General features: G+C 41.8%; 1 protein-coding gene across 2 annotated transcripts in view; it reads left to right on the plus strand.

Moving 5' to 3' along the window:
- Window positions 1-23,293, plus strand: part of Ptch1 (patched 1) — a 63,744-nt gene that overhangs the window by 22,802 nt on the left and 17,649 nt on the right. For both annotated transcript variants that reach the window (XM_042686941.1, XM_042686942.1), the window contains exons 4-16: window positions 1,640-1,709; window positions 1,819-1,910; window positions 3,308-3,506; window positions 3,808-3,929; window positions 4,762-4,909; window positions 5,862-5,993; window positions 6,405-6,560; window positions 7,452-7,550; window positions 8,098-8,223; window positions 14,075-14,193; window positions 14,836-15,238; window positions 16,043-16,352; window positions 22,485-22,627. In XM_042686941.1, the coding sequence (XP_042542875.1) occupies window positions 1,640-1,709; window positions 1,819-1,910; window positions 3,308-3,506; window positions 3,808-3,929; window positions 4,762-4,909; window positions 5,862-5,993; window positions 6,405-6,560; window positions 7,452-7,550; window positions 8,098-8,223; window positions 14,075-14,193; window positions 14,836-15,238; window positions 16,043-16,352; window positions 22,485-22,627 (2,119 nt within the window). The remainder of the gene's footprint in view (window positions 1-1,639; window positions 1,710-1,818; window positions 1,911-3,307; window positions 3,507-3,807; window positions 3,930-4,761; window positions 4,910-5,861; window positions 5,994-6,404; window positions 6,561-7,451; window positions 7,551-8,097; window positions 8,224-14,074; window positions 14,194-14,835; window positions 15,239-16,042; window positions 16,353-22,484; window positions 22,628-23,293) is intronic.

The raw sequence follows: 23,293 nt of genomic DNA on the forward strand, positions 1-23,293 counted from the left end.
TACTTTAAGAGTTCCTATCATTGCTAGGATTGCAGGCAGGCGCTATATTATCCAACCTCCCTTCATGGAGGCAGTCTTGTGAAATTTTCTGCCCAGACTAGCCTGATAACCTGATTCTCTTCGTCAGTCTAGTATATAGTTTGGGGTGACAGTGTGCACCACTGCACCTAACTACGGGGTTGAGAAGGTGACTCGCTAATTTTTCTGCCCAGTTTGGCCTGGAACTGTGACCAGCCCATTTTCAACTGGGTTTGCAGGCATGAGTCACCTGTGCCTGGCAGCACTGGAATGGACTTTATCAATGTATACCTAGTTCCGTCTATACATTTTCTAGTTAAAAAAGTGATTATTCATCCAGGTTTATATGATTTTAGACCTTTTCTTCTGGCTCCAAGACAAGTGATTGTAACCCTTCTCAAACAAGCATTAAATAATAGTTGATCAAGAAATAGGAACTGAGAACCTCCTATGTTGCTTACTCTATGTTGATGTACAGAATTAAAATTCATATCTTTGTGTGCACACACACACACACATATACATGAGCAGGTAGATGGGAAGGCAAAAGGGTTAGCTCTTGGAGAGAAAAATGACATTTATATGTACTCATTACCTTACTCATGTAACTGTAACCCCTCTGTACAGTATCATTACAATAAAAAAAATTTAAAATGACATTTATATAGATAGGCACGACACCAGCCAAACATGGGCAATCTTGCCACATAGGCTCCAGGTGTCAAACAAAATTTCAGCTTTCTCTAGAGAAAGCGGTCATTTTCATGTGTTGAAGGTGATATTTCAAAAGGGCACTGAGAGACAGATGGGAGATTTCTGAGAGAGGGTCCAGGGAAAAGGGCAAAGTCAATTCCTTTAGATGACATCAGGCCTCTCATAGGAGACCAGTAAAATAGGGGAGATTGGAGAGAATCTTTCATCCTGTCTTCACACCTTCTAAGTCATTTCCTCTTATTTTTCAAATTGGGCATTATTTACCTAATACATTCAGAAATGCATGGGTGTATATACCATTCTTTTAAACATAGTAAACCTTTGAATTAATCCTTGGTCAATACGTTTAATGTTTTTCTGTAACAAGACTGGCAGAGAGGATAAGTATACCCTACCTGGCAGGTGTTTGTAACATTCAGGGTTAAAAGTAGGAAAAAGTTTGTTTTAAATACTACCTATGAGTACTTTATCTGCCAATAAAAAGAACAGTTAAAAACTCCTCCCTCTGAATTTATATCAATACATTATTATAATCCTCACTAATTTAGTTCCTACTTATTTTGAATTTGATAATTCAGCTGGGCTGCCTGAAGTTGTTTAATGTATGTAGAAAAGCAGATTAATGGTGTAAACAAGATTATTGGGAGAACACTTAAGAAAACAAGACTTTTCAAGTACTTTGGTAGCATTCATTTACATAAACACCCAACATGTTAATTACAATTGAGTATTATCTATTCATTAAAGCAAGCTTGCTGGGTCTGTACTTGGCACATGCTCTGCTCGTTTTGACAGATGCTTAAAAGTGATCGAAATTGCTATTCTTTTCATATGTTCTCTTGTTCTGATTTTGCACTAATTTCCTTTATTATTAAGAAAATCTTGCCTCTGCTTTTCATTCCAATAGGCAATGGAAATTGGAACATTTGTGCTACAAATCAGGAGAACTTATCACGGAAACAGGTTACATGGATCAGGTATATTTTCTTGTTTGTAAAAAAGGTCTCAAATTCTCAAAAACAGCCAAGAAATATGTTGTCAGCCTAATGCATGGCCTGTTTTTTTTTTTTTTTTCCACTTTGACAGATAATAGAATACCTTTACCCTTGTTTAATTATTACACCTTTGGACTGCTTCTGGGAAGGGGCAAAATTACAGTCTGGGACAGCATACCTCCTGTAAGTATGAAGATATAATTGTGTCTTCTCAGTTCTAAACTCTAGGTCTCTGTTTCTGATGTTGCTTATCATTGTTTATTCTCTTCAGTTTTGGACAAGAAATAAAACGATTGAAATTCCAAGTGCATTTTTTTGAATGAATAGTGGGGAGAAGAAGGGATTTCAGCCGAATGTTTCTCCTCTTTTCAAAAAAAGTTCTGTAGGCATCATTAAATTTCATTCACTTTTACCAGTCTATTTATATGCAAATAAAATGCAAATTATTGCAGAGTATGTGTGATTTTTTTTTTAACTCTTTATAAAATGTTTGCAGTTATGCAGACCAGGCACTAAGACGTTCAACTTTTTTTTTTTTAAGAGGAGTATTGTTGGGTACCTGGCAAAGTTTAAATATTTAAAGTTAAGTTTTGAGATCTTCCTGGGAAGTAAAGTATTAACCCTTCTTCAGATCACATTAATGACATTTAAAGGAGAAATGCACTATCTTTGAAGGTCATGGTAGAGGATGCTTCCTAGTCTAGCAGTTGCATATTATACATACCGCATCATTTAAACAATGATCGTTAATCAGGGTAGACATTTTCAGTTAATTATGCAAGAGTGAGTGCTTGGGTTATTGTTTCCATCCTGGCTTGCACATATCTGCAAAAGCAATTTGCAGTGGCCATCCCCTGACCCTCAGTGTACAGTTTTAGATGGGAAATAAGGGGTTTTGTGTTTTCTGGTTGGGAGATTCTGAATAATGACTTCAGCCTGGTTAAGCAGCTACAGTGTGGTTTGAACCACATAACAGGCAGCCAAAAGCCTTTCTGGTCTGTCAACAGCACAAATTCAAAAGTGAGTGTGGGGGGAAGTGGCTGTGATGGTGGTGATGGCAGAGGCCACGGGGGTTCTCCTGCCTTACTGCCAGGCTGTCGGAGAGAGCTCATAAGTATGGAACTGTTCAAGGTAACAGAGATCAAATGTTTTGATTGATGGCATTTACAAAGCATTTATTAGGCAGACAAGTGCTAATTTGACATTGTGATTCTATTTTAAAAATAAAATTAGATCTCAGTATTCTGCTTAGAAGTACCCATTGGCTGTTTTTTTTTTCTTTTTAAAGATAATGAACGTAATATTCTGGTAATTAAGATTTTCTGATGCTTTTGTTCACTTGGAAGACCTCTGCTTTCCAGCTTCAGTTATGAATTATTCTCCTGACCTGAGTTTTCATGCAGCTATACTGGAAAGGAGTGTTCATTTAATTTATATCAAATAGAGTCTCCACATTGCAGCATTATTACCAAAAGCTGATTAAAATACACAGATGTAAAGCATGCAGACATGTTATTTTCCTGTCCTATGGTTCAGGGAGCTGCTTTTTTTTCAGTCTCACCCCCTGATTTCTTTCACAGAGGTAAACCTCCTTTGCGGTGGACCAACTTTGACCCTTTGGAATTCCTAGAAGAGTTAAAGAAAATAAACTATCAAGTGGACAGTTGGGAGGAAATGCTGAATAAGGCTGAAGTTGGCCATGGGTATATGGACCGTCCCTGCCTCAATCCAGCCGATCCCGATTGCCCCGCCACAGCCCCTAACAAAAATTCAACCAGAGTGAGTTTGCTCAGTGATTGTTCTTACAAGGGCCAGAGAAAAGCTGCTTTTGTTTCCATTTATAGTTCTCTTGATTATTTTCATTTTAAAGATTTCATTCTTCACAACCTTTTTTTTTGCCTATAGATTTAAGTGTGTTTGTAGAGCTAAATTTTGCTGTAAGATTTGCCATACGCCTCTCATTAGTCTTGTTATTAATGTTCTCTCTGAAACAAACAAGCCCTTAAATGCACTGGATTTTAACAAGGCATGTGACCTGCCTACTAATTCCCGTAATTATGTGGCTGTCTTTTTATTTTAGCCTCTTGATATGGCCCTTGTTTTGAATGGTGGATGTCATGGATTATCCAAAAAGTATATGCACTGGCAGGAGGAGCTGATTGTGGGTGGTACAGTCAAGAACAGCACTGGACAGCTTGTCAGGTAATCTAACACATAGAGTAAAACCCAAGCCATCCATTTTTTTCCTCCTTTCCTGAAAACCACTTCCCCTCTGACATCTGCAAGTCTATTTGTATTCATACTTCACTGTTACCCCAGCTAGCTGTGCAGTGAAATTGAATATTAGGAAATATTAGCAAACCAGACCAGCTTGAAAAAGGTAACTTGTGGGGAATTTTTTCTAGGATAGATTTGTAGTTTTCATCAAAACTATAGTTGTTGACTTTAAGGTTTTTAGATCTGCCTGTGATGTAAAGGCAAGTATCAAGCAAGCCGGAAACCCCAGTCCTGGTGTATAGAATTGAATAATGTGAGCTGAGTAATGTCACATACTGTTAAAAGGAAAAGACTAAGAAATAAAGGCTAAATAAGAATTATCCATTATCCTTTGTGTACTCACAGACCGTGGTCAGCCAAGTGTCAGGTGTTTCGTCTGAGGTTTCTCCCTTGGGAAAGCCAATGTCTGAGATTTCTGCATGGCTAGTGTACGTGGCTGAGCCCAGTGTATCTGGTCAAGCTATCTACTCCTCTCCCCTTCCTGTTTTATGGAATAGAAACTGAGAAAGGAAATTGCCTATTAATTTAATTTTGGGGTCTATCTGTAAAAGGTTGGTAAGGTTACACCTTTAATATGGAACATCAATCTATTTAATAAAATAACCATCCTGGTCCTGTTTGAATGGAAACATGTGCTCACGTAAGAAAGAAAGGACTCCACCAGAGTTGGGGAGGGGCTCAGTTGGGATTTTCACACAGTGGAAACTGCTTCTGGAGAATGTTGACATGCCTACCCACCCCTTCCACCCCATCACAGCGCCCACGCCCTGCAGACCATGTTCCAGTTAATGACTCCCAAGCAAATGTACGAGCACTTCAAGGGCTACGACTATGTCTCACACATCAATTGGAACGAGAACAAAGCAGCAGCTATCCTAGAAGCTTGGCAGAGGACATACGTAGAGGTGAGCCCACCTTTGAATCCAGGATACTTGTTAGTTACTACAGTCTTTTTCATCATTTTTGAAAATATTCTACCTTTAGTTTTTAAAATTTATTGTTGCCTTTTGTTTGCTTGTTTTTGGAGGCCAGCTAGATAGCCTAAGCTAGCCTCCAACTTGAGATCCAGCTGCCTCAGTCTGCCCAATCCTGGCATTACAGATGTTCACCACCAGGCTAGATTTATGTTCAACATAGATTATAATTTTAGGAACTTGATGGGATGCAAACTTGTTTTTATTTTCCCGGGTGTTGAAAGTCTTAACATAATGTCTAAGAAACACTCATTCTAATTGGGATGCGCCAAAAATACATTTAATCACCAGTTGTGAACTCCAGAGCTCATGAATTAACAGTGCTTAAACACTTGGTGAGCAAGGAAAGGTGTCTGGAAAGCATTAGCAAGGCATAGACTGTTCACAGCTGCAGGCGCCTTGGTCAGGTCATGTGACAAGGGCTGGCCTTTGTTTCCCAAGCAGTGACCTCTACTGAGCTGCATGTGACCTTTTAAAAGTGGCCAGCAAATGGGGGTGGGGGGACAGCGCCTCTAAGAATGAGTTGTTTTGGATTAGGGGAAACTGATGGGACCACAAATTAGTTGTAGGGGTATGGAGGAGAGAATAAGAGTCTTAGGTTTGAAGTGAATAAAGCACTCTAAGTGAATTCTGATTATACCGCTCACTACACACCCATTCTCTCCTGATTAGCAACAGTCCTCATTGTCCCAGACTCAGGGTCCATTAATATGAGTTCCAGTTCAACCACCTCTCTCACTGCTCTGTCCACCTGAGCCACACAGAAATTTTTGTTAATGCCTCAGAAAAAAAGAGAGAGATGGGTCACCCAAGGCCTGTTCTGTTGAATCTGGTTGAAACTTGTAGTTACACTTGGAAACGTAGTCTTACATTGTGACTGCAGGTTGTTCATCAAAGTGTTGCCCAGAACTCCACTCAAAAGGTGCTTTCCTTCACCACTACAACCTTGGACGACATTCTAAAATCCTTCTCTGATGTCAGCGTCATCCGAGTGGCCAGTGGCTACTTACTGATGGTAACAATCAATTCTAGTCTGGAAGATGGGGGGAGGGAGGGTGGAGGGCTTGTTTTGGTTTGATCCGGTCTGGTTGATTTAGTTTTTACCTTTTCATGACCACTCCTGCTCTTCACATACTCCTGCATTCAAGATAGTGAACTCAGTTTCATAATGGATTAAATAAGTAATCATATGTAAAGCATTTTTTCCTCCATCATTTTGTGTGAAGTTTGTAAAGTTTTGTGATTGCTGGATTTACTAAGTTCTACCTTTGGATTTGGGATGATGGGTATGTGGGGGGAAACATTAGAATCACTATACATTCTAATGTTTGGCTATTGTTTTGTGTGTTCCCCCCCACCTTTTTCTTCTCCTCCAATTCCCCTCCATTCCTTCATCCCACCCCCTACCCCATTGTTCTGCTTGCAGCTTGCCTATGCCTGTTTAACCATGCTGCGCTGGGACTGCTCCAAGTCCCAGGGTGCCGTGGGGCTGGCTGGCGTCCTGTTGGTTGCACTGTCAGTGGCTGCAGGATTGGGCCTGTGCTCATTGATCGGGATTTCCTTTAACGCTGCAACAACTCAGGTACTATAGGAGCCCTTCATCCTCAGTCTCTTGACCAGTACTTTCCCCACCCCAGCTGGGCTCAGCCCACTCACTCCTCCCCTGTGTGCTTCCCACTGGAATACTACTTGTTCGGGGGCAGGCTGGATCTCAGTGGACCACGAGGGAAGCAGTAAGAAATCTACAAGGGGGCTGGGAAGGTGGCTCAGTGGTAGAGCACTTGCCTAGCATGCATGAAGCCCTGGATTCGATTCCTCAGCACCACATAAGCAAAAAGAAAAAAGCCAGAAGTGGCACTGTGGCTCAAGTAGTAGAGTGCTAGCCTTGAGCTGAAGAGCTGAGGGACAGCGCCCAGGCCCAGAGTTCAGGCCCCACGACCGGACCCCCCCCCCCAAAAAAAAAGAAATCTACAAGGTTCGTTGATTAGTAGAGATGCTTCCACTTGAGAAATAGGACCTTTTTTCTCAAGCTCTGAGGAGCATTTAAAGAGCTTGTAAAAACTCAGATTGGTGGATCTCATGTCCAAAGTGCTTAATTGTATAGGTGTGGAGTGGAAGCTGAGAGTTTGCATCTAATCAATCCCAGTGATGTTTGCCAGAGGTCACTCTTAGGAACCATGGCTTTAGAATCTAAAATTTAGATGAATTAGGTTGCTTCTCATTTTGTTAATTTAAATGAAGTACCTGGGCTTTAGAAGTCAAAGCATATTAGAGCTACCATGAGTTGAAACTGAGAGACTTGGTATGGGAGGGGGTATAAATTTTCAGATAAAATAAATCCTTCCTTGTGAGTTAAAATAACTCCCCTTGAGGAGGCTCTTAGGGAGCACTGAGGACATTGTTCAAATAGCTTTCAGGTGATCTGCGTTGGATCCTCCTGGTCTAATGGTACTGTGTTCTGTTCTCACTGCAGGTTTTGCCATTTCTTGCTCTTGGTGTTGGTGTGGATGATGTTTTTCTCTTGGCACATGCATTTAGTGAAACAGGACAAAATAAAAGGATCCCGTTTGAGGTAATAGCAAACTAAAAGAAAAAACTCTGGGGATACCTGAAGTTTCCTAGTTTCCTATGTTTTCATAGTGTTTGTCCTTCAAAAAAGAAATCTTTTTCCCCATGTAGCTCAGGAAATAGTTCAGCCCCTAGTCAGACAACAAATAAAACAAGCAGGAAGAATCACAGGACCTGGGTTAGCAGTGGGACCCCCCAATGCTCCCTTTGAGTGTTTTAATGCAATGCTATGCACTAATTGCTACCCCTTTTCCATAGCCCACATTTGCTACCTTGAGGTTATCTCTGTTTGTCTCCACTTAAATTGTTATCTCACAACTTTGAGCTTTAGCTACCAAGCTAAAGAAAACTTGACAACAGAGGTTGCACTGAAAAATGCTGGTGACAGGGTTAAGGCAGCTATGTACCTAATGCTTGTCTTCTAATGTCAGCGTTAGAACCTATACTTGTGTTCTTTTGCCATGCTGTCCATGTTGTCCATGCTGTGTGTGTGCTGTAAGGGGCAGCTCAGGCCCAGTGCAGCTCTCAGCGCCGTGATTTCTCCTCCTCAGGACAGGACCGGGGAGTGCCTCAAGCGCACAGGAGCCAGTGTGGCCCTCACTTCCATCAGCAATGTCACTGCCTTCTTTATGGCTGCGTTAATCCCAATTCCTGCTCTGCGAGCATTCTCTCTCCAGGTGAGTTTCTAGTAGCAAAGTGATGATACTGAGCAGTACCTTGGCAGTCAGCATCCCCAGTCTGCTTATTCATCCCCAGTCTGCTTATTCTTGACTCAGGTGTTTTATGTTACTACTGCTTTGGAATAAAGCACATGCCAGTATTTGGCGTTGCTCAGTGGGTTAGGTGCTTTGAGCTATAACACTTAGATTCTTTCTTAAAAAGATCTAAGCTTTCCTTCCTTTCAGACCCTATAATCCCAATATCTGTTACTGTACAGACTTGTGCTGTGTTGTTCAAGTCAAATGGGACCAGGGGCCACACTGTGTCATCCTCCAGAATCATCCGTATTGCAGCCCCCTCTCTGCTTCTGGACAATCCTCTGCTGTTCTCCTGCTACATATTCTTCTGTCTTCCCTGAGGCAGTTGTAGCCCCAACCCAATACCGTTGTGCAGACATTTCCTGATGTATGAAGATAAGGTTGTATGTAGCTCAGACTAGACAATAATCAAAGACTGAATATCAGATAGCATTCTACAAAGAGATATTGCCTGTTTTCTGCCTTGGAGAATTTCTTGCATGGTTTGTTACCCGCCTCCCTTTCCTCCTGTGTTCCTTCCTGACTCCTCTTCGCTTTCCTTTGGGTTCCCTACACCCTTTTTAGGCTGATCAAGCAAATTGAACATGCCTCTCATTGTTTTGAGCAGAAGATGTTGACTGCTTTTTTTGCTCACTCTTGTCCAGTTAAGCCTTTCACACCCAGAGGCATCAAGAGTATTTTCCCAAGGAGACAGCTTGTATAAGCATGGAGAGCTAGTTCCCTCCTGTGGGATGTGACCACTGTCAGTTAATGCTTTGAGTAAGTTCCTGGAATTGCCTAAAAGCTACTTGAAACTCAGGACAGGAATCCTGAAAACAATCAGCAGATTAAGTAGATTTTCTTTTTTTTTTAATTTATGCTGGTCCTGAGACTTGAACCCAGGGCCTAGGCACTGAGCTTTATTTTGCTCAATGTTTGTCTTCTACCACTTGAGCCACAACTCTACTTCTGGCTTTTTGGTGGTTAATTGGAGATACAAGTCTCACAAAATTTTCTGCCTGGGCTGGCTTTGAACCTCAATCCTCAGATCTCAGCCTCCTGAGTAGCTAGGATTATAGGCACAAGCCACCTAGCCCCTGGCAGATGAAGTAGATTCCTAAGCAGTTGAAACATGGCCTTCATAAACCCAAAGTTGCCTAGCATTTAAATGTCAGAAGTTATTATTGAAGTTTTGTGAATTAAATTCAGCTGTTTTCTAAAGAAGATTAAAGGGATATTGGCTTTCTTTCATGTCTCATGCATACTAATGTGTGGCTAGTGAGATAGCCAACTGTGGAAGGAAACACCCTTGGTATTACTTCTTAAATTGTTGTTACTACATCCAGTTCACTCTGCTAGATTCACTCTTACCAAGAAGTCCTCAGGATTGTGACCACAAAGAAAAAGTAGTAGAGGATGAATTGGGTTTTTGTTTTGTTGTTAGAATTCTGTCAAAATGATGAGTCAACATAATCATTAGGCCTGGAAGAAAAGGACTTACTTTTGTCATAAAAAATAAAAAAAGAAATAGCAAGTAGACCTGGATGAAATTAATCTGAATCTGAGACTGAAACACAAGGAAAGTAAAAATCTCCAACTCTAGTAATAGGAGAGCTAAGTGAAATGCCCATGACATTCATGGCACGGGGGGCTTTAGACCGCCAGTTACATACGCCAGCACCTGCGCCAGACACTTGTCCATCCCAGCCTTGTTTTGGAGCACCAGGTTCTGGTACTGAGTAGTTTCTCTGGAGTATTTTTTCTTGTTTGTTATTTTGTTTTTTCACAGTAGGACCCTCTCTCCTCACTCTTTATCCTTTCCACTACCTTCCCTCACTGTCTTATATCTGCTCTGTTCTGTATCTGCTCACACTCCTTTTTTTCTTTTCCTCTCATTCTCTCCTTCCTTTCTCAGTACATACTGATGGTTCATCAAGGCAAACTCTCCTTTAATGGTATCCCATGGTGTGGTGGTCTGAAAGCTACATGAGTTTTCCTTGTGAGGAGTAGCCTTTAGAAAATCCAGTACGCTAAATTCTCCTAAGGTAAGCACCTTACAGAGATGAAATGAGTACTGTTGGTTTTGCATTTCTGCCACATTGCTGTTTCAGTTTCAGAAAATTGCTTCTCCTGCTTCCAAAGGTTCTCATTTATTAAAAAAACAAAAACAAAAACAAAAAACAGATAGCTTTCCAGATACTGTGGCTCATTCTTTGTCAGGAAAAGAGGGGGAGGGGGAGAGAAACAGTGTCAGTATGCATTTTTCCCCTTTAGGCTATCAAAAATGCCACCCTGGTTTCTTTTTATATTTATTGGTATTCAAGACTGACCATTTTGTAGCTTCTCTGTCCTTTACTATGTTAACTTGTGACTCTGGGTATTCATTCATGTTTATATTTTCTGGATGCTACAAAATTAAGCATCAAAAGGGAAAGACCCAGAGTGCTTCTGCTGAGAGATAAATCCATATAACCTGTAGATTTCCTTGTGCAACTTTCCATTTTCTAGCCAGATCATAATACTAAGTTCTTTCCTCCTCCCTGAAGAAACTGTCTTCACACTTTATCAGCCATCATTCATCTGTCCAAATACCACTTTTTCTAGACCAATATTCCGCACTAGAGCTCTGCTGGTTAGCCCAGTGATATTGGTTTGCTTGCACAGGACCTCATACGTATTGGTCAAATGCTCTACTCCAGCCTGGTAAAAGATTTTTGACTGGGATCCCTCTTCAAGTGTCCCAGCTGGGCTGCCTTAGAAACTCTGGGAGTGGGAAGATTTCTCTTTAAGTATCAGTAACTAGAATTGACTTATAGTTTTAGATCTTTTCTGATTTGCTTAAACATTTTTAAACTTCCTTTGGCTTCTGCAAAGACCCTTCTGTCTTACTGAGAATCTTTATTTTATTACTGTGGTGGACCTTGGAGATGTCAAAGTTCTAATGTTTTCAGGAAATGTTGTTCCATATATATGTAATATATCACTAGAAAGTAAGTTAGATGGGACGTTGCTTTGGGTGTCTGCGCTCATTTCTGCATTTCCTTTTCAGTAGGCACAGCAAGATGCCTGTCAGAGCTCTCTGATTGATGAGGCTTTGGTATCAAAAATTTCCCAGCCCCTATGAAAAGCCTCTGTGTTGCCCTGACCAGCACCCAGGCCACGTGTGCAAGCTTGTATATGTTTATGTGGCTTTTCAGTTTAGTCTCTGCTCTCCTCCTCTTATACTTCTGCCCAAAGTGAGAAACCTAGAGTTTATTCATCCATTCCTGAATTGTAAATATGACTGTAATTTTAAAAAGCTGAACAGGATTCAGCCCCCAGGATGACAGTTTTTTTCTGGAGAATCTCCTTTAGCATCACACCTGTTCTTCCTGGCATTCCCTGTGGCCAGGAGTCCTAACCTAAGCTAAGCACACTCTCAGGAAGTGACCAGATGTCCTCCCAGTTCTCACTTTCCCTTTTACATCTCATTCACTGGATATCTTCTGACGGGCAACATTCATTCTGTTCTAAGCCTTAAGGTCTTTATTAGGGAATAGAGTCTGAATGGTAATTAAGAATGTCTGGCCCAAGCACTGGTGGCTCATGCCTATAATCCTAATTACTCGGGAGGCTGAGATCTGGTGATAGTAGTTCAAAGCCAGCCCCAGTAGGAAAGTTTGTGTGACTTGCCAATTAATCACCTGAAAACTGGAAGTGGAGCTGTGGCTCAAAGTGGTAGAGTGCTAGCCTTGAACAAAACAAAACAAAAGACAAAACTCAGGGACAGTTGAAGCCCCACAGCCAATAAAAAACAAAAAGAAAAAGAAAAAATAATGTCTGCCTCCCATTTGCTATGGGAACTGAATGGATCATGTATTAACTACCTAGTCTCCCATGGGCATGGTTTTTCCTGGTGATACTGAGTGACTCGAGCCAGGTATATGCCCTTCTTGGCCTATCCTGTTTCCTCTAGTGAAACATCTGTCCCTTCCTTGTACCTGCCTGACCCCACTTGCATCTAAATCCTGCTCTCTAAACCCTGCTCACAGCTTCATGACTGATCACTCTCTCCACCCAGGCCTTCTTTCTCTCTTCTCACTCTCATTTCCCTCCCTCCCTTCCACTCTCTAGCTGTTCTGCTTTTATCATTACACTCACCAGCCTCAGTTATATCTTGTTTGTAGCTCTAGCTATGTCAGTCCTTGAGCAGGAATTTGTTTTACTTTGTATTCTAGTGCCCAGCACCCTACTAAACTTTGAAGAGGATCTGTCTCATGGATAACCTGTTCAGTCTTAAAAGTGCCTGGGCATACATCCGAGTGGTGATTAACATGCTCAATATGGTTTAATTGATGAGTGGTTTTCCAGACTAACTTAAAAGGGGTTAGGACATTTTTAGATGGTTTTGTCGACTTGACAGGGAGTTTAAAGGCATCTCTGCAGAATTTGGGCTTTCTATTTCACCTGGAGCATAAATTCATAATTCCTTTCAAAAGCCTTTTTTGTGTAGTTCTCTTTGGCTTTGTTAAGTACCAGTTATAACCTGGTTCTCTCTTTCGTTGTCCTGAGCCAACTTCCCAGTTTGAGAAGGTCTCAGAAGAGCTCCTTTGAAAAACCTCCTACGAGTTTTTAATTTTCAAACGAATTTCTGATTATTTGTTGGCTACTTAGCATTCCAGTTCCATTTTCCCTGTATGTGTCTGCCCCTGCTTTTCTGAACAGGACAGCCCTTTCAGCTGTCTTCTGTGGACTCCCCTCTGAACAGGCCAATTTTGTAATTTTTACTAGGTCAGCAGGAGATTTGCTGAAGCACTGCAGAATCTAGCCCCGTGTTTATTCTAGGTTATGGAGTGACTTTTGAATCTGTACTTATTTATTCTACGTACTATAATCACACACAGGAATTTCTTTCTGCTTAACTCTCCTTGACCTTTGCAGTTACTTGCTCACACACCCCACATGCTACCCTTGAGGCTTATTCGGAATGTGCCGATTACAACCTCCGGGGACGCATATGAAATTTTATTTTGTGTTTTAAAAGTGACGTTTTGATATACTTGATTCATTTTATGTACAAAATTTCAAGTGTAAAATTGGGGCTTCATAAACTCTCAGAAATACTCTAAAAGGAGGGAGATGTTTCTGTTTTGAAATAAAACATCACAAGCACGTTTTCTGTTCTGCCTTTGTAGATTGCATTTGGTTAAGCTACTAACAGATGTTAAAAGTTCAGTTTGTGTGAGCGTGTGTGTATGTGTGTGTGTGTGTTTGTGTGTGTTTGTGTGTGTGTGTTAGAGAGAGAGAGCCAGACAGAGAGGCTGATTTTTGCTATATCAAGTGATTAAAAATAGAAAGGATCTGAATGATGGGATCCTATTTTAATGAAAGGGTTTCTTAATGATGTGCACTAGAAATGCCACCTTCTACCCCTGCTTTAATAATTGGTGCAGAAGGATGGTGAAAGAAAAACACTGTTTAATAGCATCTTTAAGCTGGATGCCAATGGCTCACACCTGGAATCCTAGCTACTCAGGAGGCTGAGATCTGAGGATCATGGTTCGAAACCATAAAAAGTCTCCATGAGACTCTTCTCTCCAGTTAATCATTCAAAAACTAGAAGTGACGCTATATTTCAAGTGGTGGAGCACTAGCTTTGAGCACAAAGAGGCTCTCAAGAACAGTGTCCAGGTCCTGAATTCAAGCCCCACAACCGACCCCCCCCCCCCCAAAAAAAAAAAAGCATCTTTATTTTCAAAGCAATGTTGTGATTGGTGGCCTAAGCTTTTTTTTTTTTTTTTCCTGCTCCCAGGCTGCGGTGGTGGTGGTGTTTAATTTTGCCATGGTGCTGCTCATTTTTCCTGCAATTCTAAGTATGGATTTATATCGACGTGAGGACAGGAGATTGGATATTTTCTGCTGCTTTACAAGGTACATTTTTCAGGCTGCTGTGTGTGGCCTTTCTTGGTTGGGTACTGAGGGATGCTGTTGGAAGAATCCTTGGATTTAGTAGAGAATGTAGCAAGAAGGATTTAGACTGGCATTATGGATGGAAGTAGAGGAGATGCTGGACAGAGGATGCTCCTAGGGGACTTCTGGGCCCCATATGTCTTCCCTTTTCCAAACGTATCTTCTCACCATCTTTGAGATTGTGATGTGAGAAGACTTTCCCCACCCCCCCTCTTTCATCAACCAGTACTGCTGATTGGTGGGAGTGTTTGGTAGCTCTCTTGATTAGCAAAGAGCAAGCATGAAAAAAACCACTTACCTAGAAAAACCATAGGTTAGTGGTGGTTTGCTTTTTGTTTTTGCTTTGTTTGCTTTTTATGTCTTCTTTTTTGGGGGGGTTGGGATTAGACTTTGAAAGGGTTCATCATCATCAAGCAAGCTAAACTGAGGATTAACCATTCATTTGGCCTCCCTGAAATCAGGTTATGTCTCTGACTCCATCAACTAGGTGATGTCTGCAGAGTTAAACTGTCTATGTAACTGGGAAGTATCTGTCATTGACAAAGATGAAGGCATAGTCTCCTTGTTGCAGCCATACATTGCAATGTACTCCCCATCTTTCAGCCCCTGTGTCAGCAGAGTGATTCAGGTTGAACCTCAGGCCTACACGGAGCCTCACAGTAACACCCGCTACAGTCCCCCACCGCCCTACAGCAGCCACAGCTTCGCCCATGAAACACACATCACCATGCAGTCCACTGTCCAGCTTCGCACAGAGTACGACCCTCACACGCATGTGTACTATACCACTGCCGAGCCGCGCTCTGAGATATCTGTACAGCCCGTCACTGTCACCCAGGACACCCTCAGCTGCCAGAGCCCCGAGAGTACCAGCTCCACCAGGGACCTGCTCTCCCAGTTCTCCGACTCCAGCCTCCACTGCCTTGAGCCCCCCTGCACCAAGTGGACTCTCTCGTCCTTTGCAGAGAAGCACTATGCTCCATTCCTCTTGAAACCAAAGGCCAAGGTAACCTGCCACCACATCAAATTCTTCATCCTATCTTTGAAAAGTACCAGACCAGCTCCTTTGAAACTTATCAGATTGCTGCGATCTACTTTTCTTCATTCACAATGTTTAAACAAACAAAAGGGCTCATGCTTGAAAGCTTAGGAGTCTGAGATCTGAGGACTGCAGTTTGAAATCAGCCCAGGCAGGAAATCTGTGAGACTCTTATCTCCAGTTAACCTAAAAGCCAGAAGTAGAACTGTGGCTCAAATGGTAGAGTACCAGCCTTGAGCAAAAACAAAGCTAAGGGACAGTTGAATTGAAGGCCTAGATCTGGTACCAATCATCTCCAATAAACCACCAGAAAACCGGAAGTGGCGCTATAGCTCAAGTGGTAGAGCGCTCACCTTGAGCTGAAGAGCTGAGGGACAGCGCTCAGGCCCAGAGTTCAAACCCCATGACCGACCAAAAAAAAAAAAAACACCAAAAAACCTACAAGTGTGCTACCCTTCAGTCCTCAAAGCCAATCCATGCAAGGCTTGCATATAATGAGTGCATTTCTGCATGACTGAAATTCTACGCAGCCAGTTTTTCTAGGAATTTAGGTCATCTCTTTCCATTATGAACATTTTTATTTGTGAGGGTATTTGAAAATGTAATTGCTGTGATCCTACCTGCCCCCGCCCCTCGTTTGGGGGAATGAATGCTGCCTGTTAAATCTGCCAGTGCAGTTTATAGTAAAATAAAATAAACAGCTAATGTTTGTCAAGGAAGAATTTAGGATCTTCCTTGGGGTCTGATCTTGTGCTTCTGGTTCTGTTACAGGTAGTGGTGATCCTGCTCTTCCTGGGCTTGCTAGGTGTCAGCCTTTATGGGACCACTCGAGTGAGAGACGGGCTGGACCTGACAGACATTGTCCCTCGGGAAACCAGAGAATATGACTTTATTGCTGCACAGTTCAAATACTTTTCTTTCTACAACATGTATATAGTCACCCAGAAAGCAGACTATCCTAATATCCAGCACTTACTTTACGATCTTCACAAGAGTTTCAGTAATGTGAAGTATGTCATGTTGGAGGAAAACAAACAACTTCCTAAAATGTGGCTACACTACTTCAGAGACTGGCTCCAAGGTAAAGTGCTGCCATTTGTCTGTCTTCTTTAGTCACCATCTTTGTCATCATTGGATCTTTTGCATCGTTTACTTCCTGCAGGTCCTTTCTTAGTGTGTAAGATCTGAACACAACCCTGACACATTTCACTGACGTGTAAGTATTGCTTAAGATTCTTACAGAGGCTGTTTCTGCAGCAGCCCTCCCATATCTGGCTTTCACCTGTATAACTACGAGTGACTCAGGAACTTTTGTAAGAATTTATGAACATAGGAAGCCGGGAAGTATCTTATAAAATATGGAGTCTGTTGCTCTTTCTTTTGGTATAGTGGCTAGTATAGGAAGGCGGGAAGTATCTTATAAAATATGGAGTCTGTTGCTCTTTCTTTTGGTATAGTGGCTAGTATAGGAAGGCGGGAAGTATCTTATAAAATATGGAGTCTGTTGCTCTTTCTTTTGGTATAGTGGCTAGTGTAGTGTAGTAAAATTAACGTGTTGAAGGCATTTCTGGGCTGACTCTGTCAAATGATAACCTACTGTACGGAGATTTAGAGTCAGTAATGGATATAATTCAATATTTTGACCATCTTAAAATTTTAATAAGCCTGGCACCAGTAGTTCATGAGTGTAATCCTAGTTACACAGGAGGCTGCGATCTGAGGATCTCAGGTCCAAAAACAAACCTGGGAAGATAAACCCAAGAGATCCTTATCTCTAATCAACCAGCTAAAACCCCAGAAGTGAAAGTGTAACACAAGTGACAGAGTGGCAGCCTTAAGCACAAAAGCTAAAAGGAGAGCTTGGAGTCCTAAGTTCAGGCCTCAGTAACGGCACCAAAAATAAATGCATATATTATAAATATATAACTGACTTTAGTTTTAGAGCAATGTTGAATTCAAAGCAAAATTGAGAGGAAGGTACAGACATTTCTCAAACCTCTCCCTTACAGCTTCCTACCTGCTCCCTCATGAACTCATCCCATTGTGAAGCACCTGTTTTAGTCAATGAACCTACACTGACATCATTATCATCCAGAGTTCATGCTTTATCTTCTGGTTTATTTTGACCGTCTTTTGATTTGGTGAATGCAGTACATTTATTTTTCCTTAGTTACATTTTTGTATTTCATAAGTGATCAAATGCTGCTTTAAAATGCATTTCTTGATTCCTTGGTTTTCAGGAACATTTCTAGGAAATATTAGTCAACTCAGTGGGGGAAAACAATCTAAATTTGCTCCTAACTGCTGACAGAATATAAATGTATTCAGTGATTCTAAGAACATCTGTTCAGTTATTCTGTGTTGACACATGCAAAATGAAGTATAGAATCAGGATAATTATCCACACAATTCAAGCAAAAATGCTTTTACTTGAATACCCAAATAATTATGGCCTCAACATTTTTTGGCTTAGATTATCTAAATGATTGTCTTAATTTCCCACTTAATTAAGCTTGTCTAAACACAGATTTAAGTGCCTTTTTTGGTCTTAAGTCAATATACTTTTATGGAAAGATTAGGCAGCTGATTTTCCTCTGAATTTTCATGAGATGGTAAACAACTTGAATATGATTGAAATTGGTTCAGTATAGTTTCTAAATTGTTTCCTTGCAGTTAGGGGAATTTTGTTCACACATGAATTTTGTTTTGGAGGAAGTTTAAGAGAACATGACATGATTATTATTATTACTTTTTAACATTCTCATAAGGTTAACTTGAATTTTTTTCTAAGTCTTAATTTTTTATACTTCATTGTGACAGCCCTGGTTTTTATGAGGGTAAGAGAACCAGACAGTTGGGAGATTCCCTGCTTTTCATTTTCTACACATTCACTAAAGACATGCAAATAACTTGCCACAAGTGACAAAGAGATCTGCTGTGTGCTGAGGAGATCAGTGATTGAGCAGAGGAGGGTTATTGTAGAATGTGCTTCAGTGTCTTCAGCCATTGCTTTAGACATTCAATATGGATGGTGTATTAGGCCAAGGCTGGGAAGGGGGCATGGAGCATTGTCTCTAGGTAATGCAGAGGGCTAATCTTCTTAGATGGCATTGTAGATGCTCTCTATACTTGCTTCCCTTGAAAGACCTAAAGATAATCAGATGTGCAAATATTTATTTTTAAGGTGCATTTAAATCTTGTTTTGACTGCTAGGTGAACAGCACCCAACTAGACCAATTTAGATCCATGCATGCCAACAAGTCAGAGTCTCAGCCAGCCTTGGAACTCTGTGTTTGCCCCTTAAGAGGTTAAGCAGAGCACTACATACAGATATGAGGGGTATTGGCTTCTTAGACATCTACAGGCCTTCAATTGTTTGTCTGAGTATTTCCTTCAAGGAAGCAATTATCCTTAAGTCAATTTACTTCCAAATATTGAGATGCATTTTGTTGTTTTTGTTGTTGGTGGTGATGGTGATGTTTTGTTTGTTTTGGTTGATTTTTTTTTTTTTTTGGTGGGGGGAAGGGAGGATGTTAATCCTGGGGCTTGAACTCAGGGCCTGAGTTCTATCCCCAAACTTTCTTTGCTCAAAGCTAGTGCGCTATTACTCAAGCACAGCTGTACTTCCAGCTCTTTGGTCATTAATTGGAGATAAGAGTCTTACAGACAATCCTGCCCAGCTGGCTTCAAACCATAATCTTCAGATCTCAGCTTCCTGAGTAGCTAAGGTTATAGGTGTGAGCCACCAGCTCCTCCTAGTTTGTTTTGTTTTGTTGCTTTTTTTTTTTTTTTTTTGTCAGTCATGTGGCTTGAACTCTGGGCTTGGGCACTGTCCCTCAGCTCTTCAGCTCAAGGAGAGCACTCTACCACTTGAGCTACAGGACCACTTCCGGTTTTCTGGTGATTTATTGGATATGAGTCTCACGGACTTTCCTGCCCGGGTTGTTTTTGAACCTTGATCCTCAGATCTCAGCCTCCTGAGTAGCTAGGATTACACATGTGAGCCACCAGTGCCCTGCTTTTGTTGCTTTTTTAAAAAACGGAGTTTCCGTTTAAACTATGTCATCCTATGGCTCTTTATCAACATAATAATTCTTTTACTTCTAAAAATATATAGTGGTTAATATAGAAACAGTCTCATGTCAATTTTAAACATACATGAGAGGAAGATAAAGCCATACTGTGCATCTTGCATAAATCATTAAAATTTTTATAGAATTATGCAAACAATATTTATATTAATGTTGCCTTTGGGGAAGGAGGCTTGAACTCAGGGGCTGGGCACTTTTTGCTCAAGGCTATCGCTGTACGTCTTCAGGCCACAGCTCCACTTCTGGTTTTTGAGTAGCTAATTAGAGAGTCTCACGCACTTTGTTGCCTGGGCTGGCTTCAAAACATGATCCCCATATCTTAGCCTCCTGATTAACTAGGATTACAGGTCTGAGTCTGCCAGTGTCTGGCTTAATGTTGTCTTTTTAAAGTGCCATTATATTTGCATAGTTCTTTTGGCCTAAAACTTTACAGCAAGAAAATTATTTTCAATATCAAATGCTTATAATGAGGAACATTCTAGTTAAAATTTTAGGTTTTGCTATATAATAGATAAGAACTACTAGTTCTGGGCTGGGAAGGTGGCTCAGTGGTAGAGCGCTTGCCTTGCATGCTTGAGGCCCTGGGTTCGATTCCTCAGCACCACATAAGCAAAAAGAAAAAAGCCGGAAGTGGCGCTGTGGCTCAAGTGGTAGAGCGCTAGCCTTGAGCTGAAGAGCTGAGGGACAGCGCCCAGACCCAGAGTTCAGGCCCCACAACCAGACCCAAAAACAAACAAACAAACAAACAAAAAAAAAGAACTACTAGTTCTTTTGGACATCATACATTTGTTGGAATATAAAATGTTCAGAGGCAACAGAAGCAAATTTTGTCTTTGTTTTGTGTCCTGTGTTATATATTGTGCCTGTACTCAGTCAAGCGCATGAGTCCTTGAGCTTCTGTGTAGTAAGCCAGAAAATATTAAACCAGTTATGAAAAGACAAGCATTCCACAAAATCCATCTTTGACCCACTGGCAGAGTAAATCGTACCTCTAGGACCAACACCACAGAGATGCCTTAAGCTGAATGATCAGCAGGACTGACCTCCTCAAATCTGATCTTTATTCCTTGGGTATACCTTAAGGTATAGCAGAGCTTTTGTGTGTAAATATATCTTTAAACAAATACACTCTTGACTTTTGGGAACCTTGTTTGCCACCAAATGATGTTGGCAGCAGAGCTCCCTTTGCCAGTGTCATTCCTGCATCCAGTGATTCACCATAGTGCATTCTGGAGATGATTCTGGCAATAAGTAGTTCACGCAGACTCTGGTCAGCTCCAACACTTACCGACTAGGTGGTCTTCATGAAGTATTTCACTTTCTAAGCCTCTAAAGTTTCCTCATCTATAAAGTGGGACTAATAATACCAATGGGCCTGCCTCACAAGGTGGCCGTTGGAACTGAACAAGGGGTAATAGGCATGGAAGGTCCAGAATAACCCAGGGCCTGCTAAGCATGAGCTGCTCTCAGAGTAGCAAGCAGATCAGGAGGGAAAAAAATGTTCAAGTACAGTGAAAGTCCCCAAGTGATGAAAATACTATGACTTAGGAAACAGACCAGGACACACTGGGGGGAGGGGGGAGGGGGGTCTGGGGTAAGGAATTGGGGATCAGTTGTTATTTCTTCTCTGCTTAAAAAAAAATTCCAAAAACAGGATGGGGGGGGCACTTGAGGTCATAAAACAACATCTGTTCGGTACTGTTTGTGTGCATGCCTTGCTATGAAAAACTGTCTGAGGGGTGGGAGGCCAGCAGCCATCCTGGTGGTCTCTCCTGCCTTCTCCTCACCCACCCCATAACAGGGCCCTCCTTTTACCACTGAGCCCAGGGTCCTCACTCCCTAAATAGTACACATAAAAACAATGCCCACAGCAATGTCAGAGAGAAGGGTTGTTTTTTAAAGGGAGAGGAGGAGGAGGAAGAGGAAAAAGAGTCTGCTTCAGCCCCCAAATGTTTTAACTATTCATGGAACCACATCTTTTTTTTTCTTGGTCTTTGAAGTCACCCAAGACATGTCCTGAAATGAAGTAAAACCTTCTCCCTTCTTACCAGTCTAACCAACCCCACACGTGTCCAACTTGTTCCAAGGTGGGGGTTTCCTGTGCTGCTGTGCCTGGAAGATCTACTTGGGAGGTGACTGGGGGGGGCAGGGAAAGGGGGTGTCAGGGAGTATGTACACCAGCCAGCACTCAGAGCCTAAGGCCGGGTCACCAGGGCCCTGTTTTCTCTTCCAACACGCTTATCTCTTTACAGCTGTAGCCAAACCATCAGGTTTGTAATGATGGTTTTGATTACAGAGGCCAAGCGCAGCTGTGTGTGGTGGACTGGTGGGCTCACCCATCCCCCAAGCCCAGAAAGCTCTTTCCTTCCCCTGCCCCAGGCTTGTGGTTTGTCATCTGTTCTCACAGAGCCTCCTTGTATTGGCTTGTGGCTTCCTGTTCTCAAAATCTGATCCAAATTTACCCTGTGAGGTATTTCCCCATGCATGGGATCCCTCCCTCTCCCTCTCTCTCCCTCTCTGTCCTCCACACCCCCACTTGGAAGGAAGGGTGGCAGAGAGGCAGGGAGCAGTTGAGAGTGAATAGGTGTTGGCTGTGATCTTTACACAACCTGGCAGCGGATCCCACAGCTTGTGTTAGCTCCACAAGTCGAACAGATGGATCAAATTGACAGAATCGTGTTCACTCACCCTGGGCTCCAGAAGCAGCTGACTTGCTGTTTGAAGTTGGGAGCTTGACTGTTTTTGTCCCTCTGAGTGGAATTTCTGGTTATATCGAAGAACTCGTGGCATGGCTCCCTGTGTTACATGAAATGGTTAATGAGCCTGGTGTGTGTCTTTCTCTCCTCTCTTGCTTTCCCTTGTTGGAATAGTCATTGGGGAAAAGAAACAGTTATATTATTTTTTAAAGGAAAATATGCATGTCTGTTTCCTTCCCGCTTCGGAGCAATGATTAATAAGCAACCTGTAGTTCATTCATGAAAATTCCAGAAGTATTGCTTAAAGGGAAAGTAGACTACACAGATCAGTCCCCTGCCCTGCCTGCTGTTCCCAGCCCACATCATTAAGGCTGAGGGTATTCTAGTTAAGAGTTGTAATGTGTTACACACATTTGCTTTTTTTAGGACTTCAGGATGCATTTGACAGTGACTGGGAAACTGGGAAAATCATGCCAAACAATTACAAAAATGGATCAGATGATGGAGTCCTGGCCTACAAACTCCTGGTACAAACCGGCAGCCGAGATAAGCCCATCGATATCAGTCAGGTATTGTCACCATTCAAAACCTCTAGGGGTGTCTCCCAGGATACTGGGGAGCAGAGGTCTGGGCAGCTGCCTTGAATAAGATGGGTTGATAGCAGTGGTTCTAATCTTTGTCCTTCAGAGACCTAGGAGATGGCAGGCAGAATCTCTTGCTTGAATTCACTTCATATCACAGCTAACTGTGCGATCTCAGACAAACCAAGACACCATACTTGGCTTCTCTGTCAAGTTGGGGACAGGTGTTACCTGGGTAGTTGACACTACCCAGTAAAGTACTGATGGGGACATTGCAGATTTTTGTACCTGATAGAAGGGCTAAGTCATCTTAAAGTTTCAAATTCCAATACTTGATACTATAGTAGTCTTGATACATTCTTCAGACTTTGGAAGATGGATTTGTTGAGCGGTAGTCATCTGAACAGAATCTAGGGTAGGGAGATTTCTTAGAAGATTGAAGAGGTTATTAGAATGATGTGGAGGATTTGTTACTTAATTTCTTTGGGTCACCCAGGCCCTTGGAATGGATTCTGAGTACAGTCAGATCACCAAGTCATGAGCCAAGTGAAGGGAGAAGTGCAAACCCTTGGAAGCCAATTAGACTCACCGTTCTGCTTACGTCTCTTAGTGATGAGAGCCATTGCTACTAGATAGTCATATTCCCCCACTACA

This window comes from Dipodomys spectabilis, unplaced genomic scaffold (genome assembly GCF_019054845.1).
Source record: "Dipodomys spectabilis isolate Male_0828 unplaced genomic scaffold, ASM1905484v1 ptg000098l, whole genome shotgun sequence".
Lineage (NCBI taxonomy): Eukaryota > Metazoa > Chordata > Mammalia > Rodentia > Heteromyidae > Dipodomys > Dipodomys spectabilis.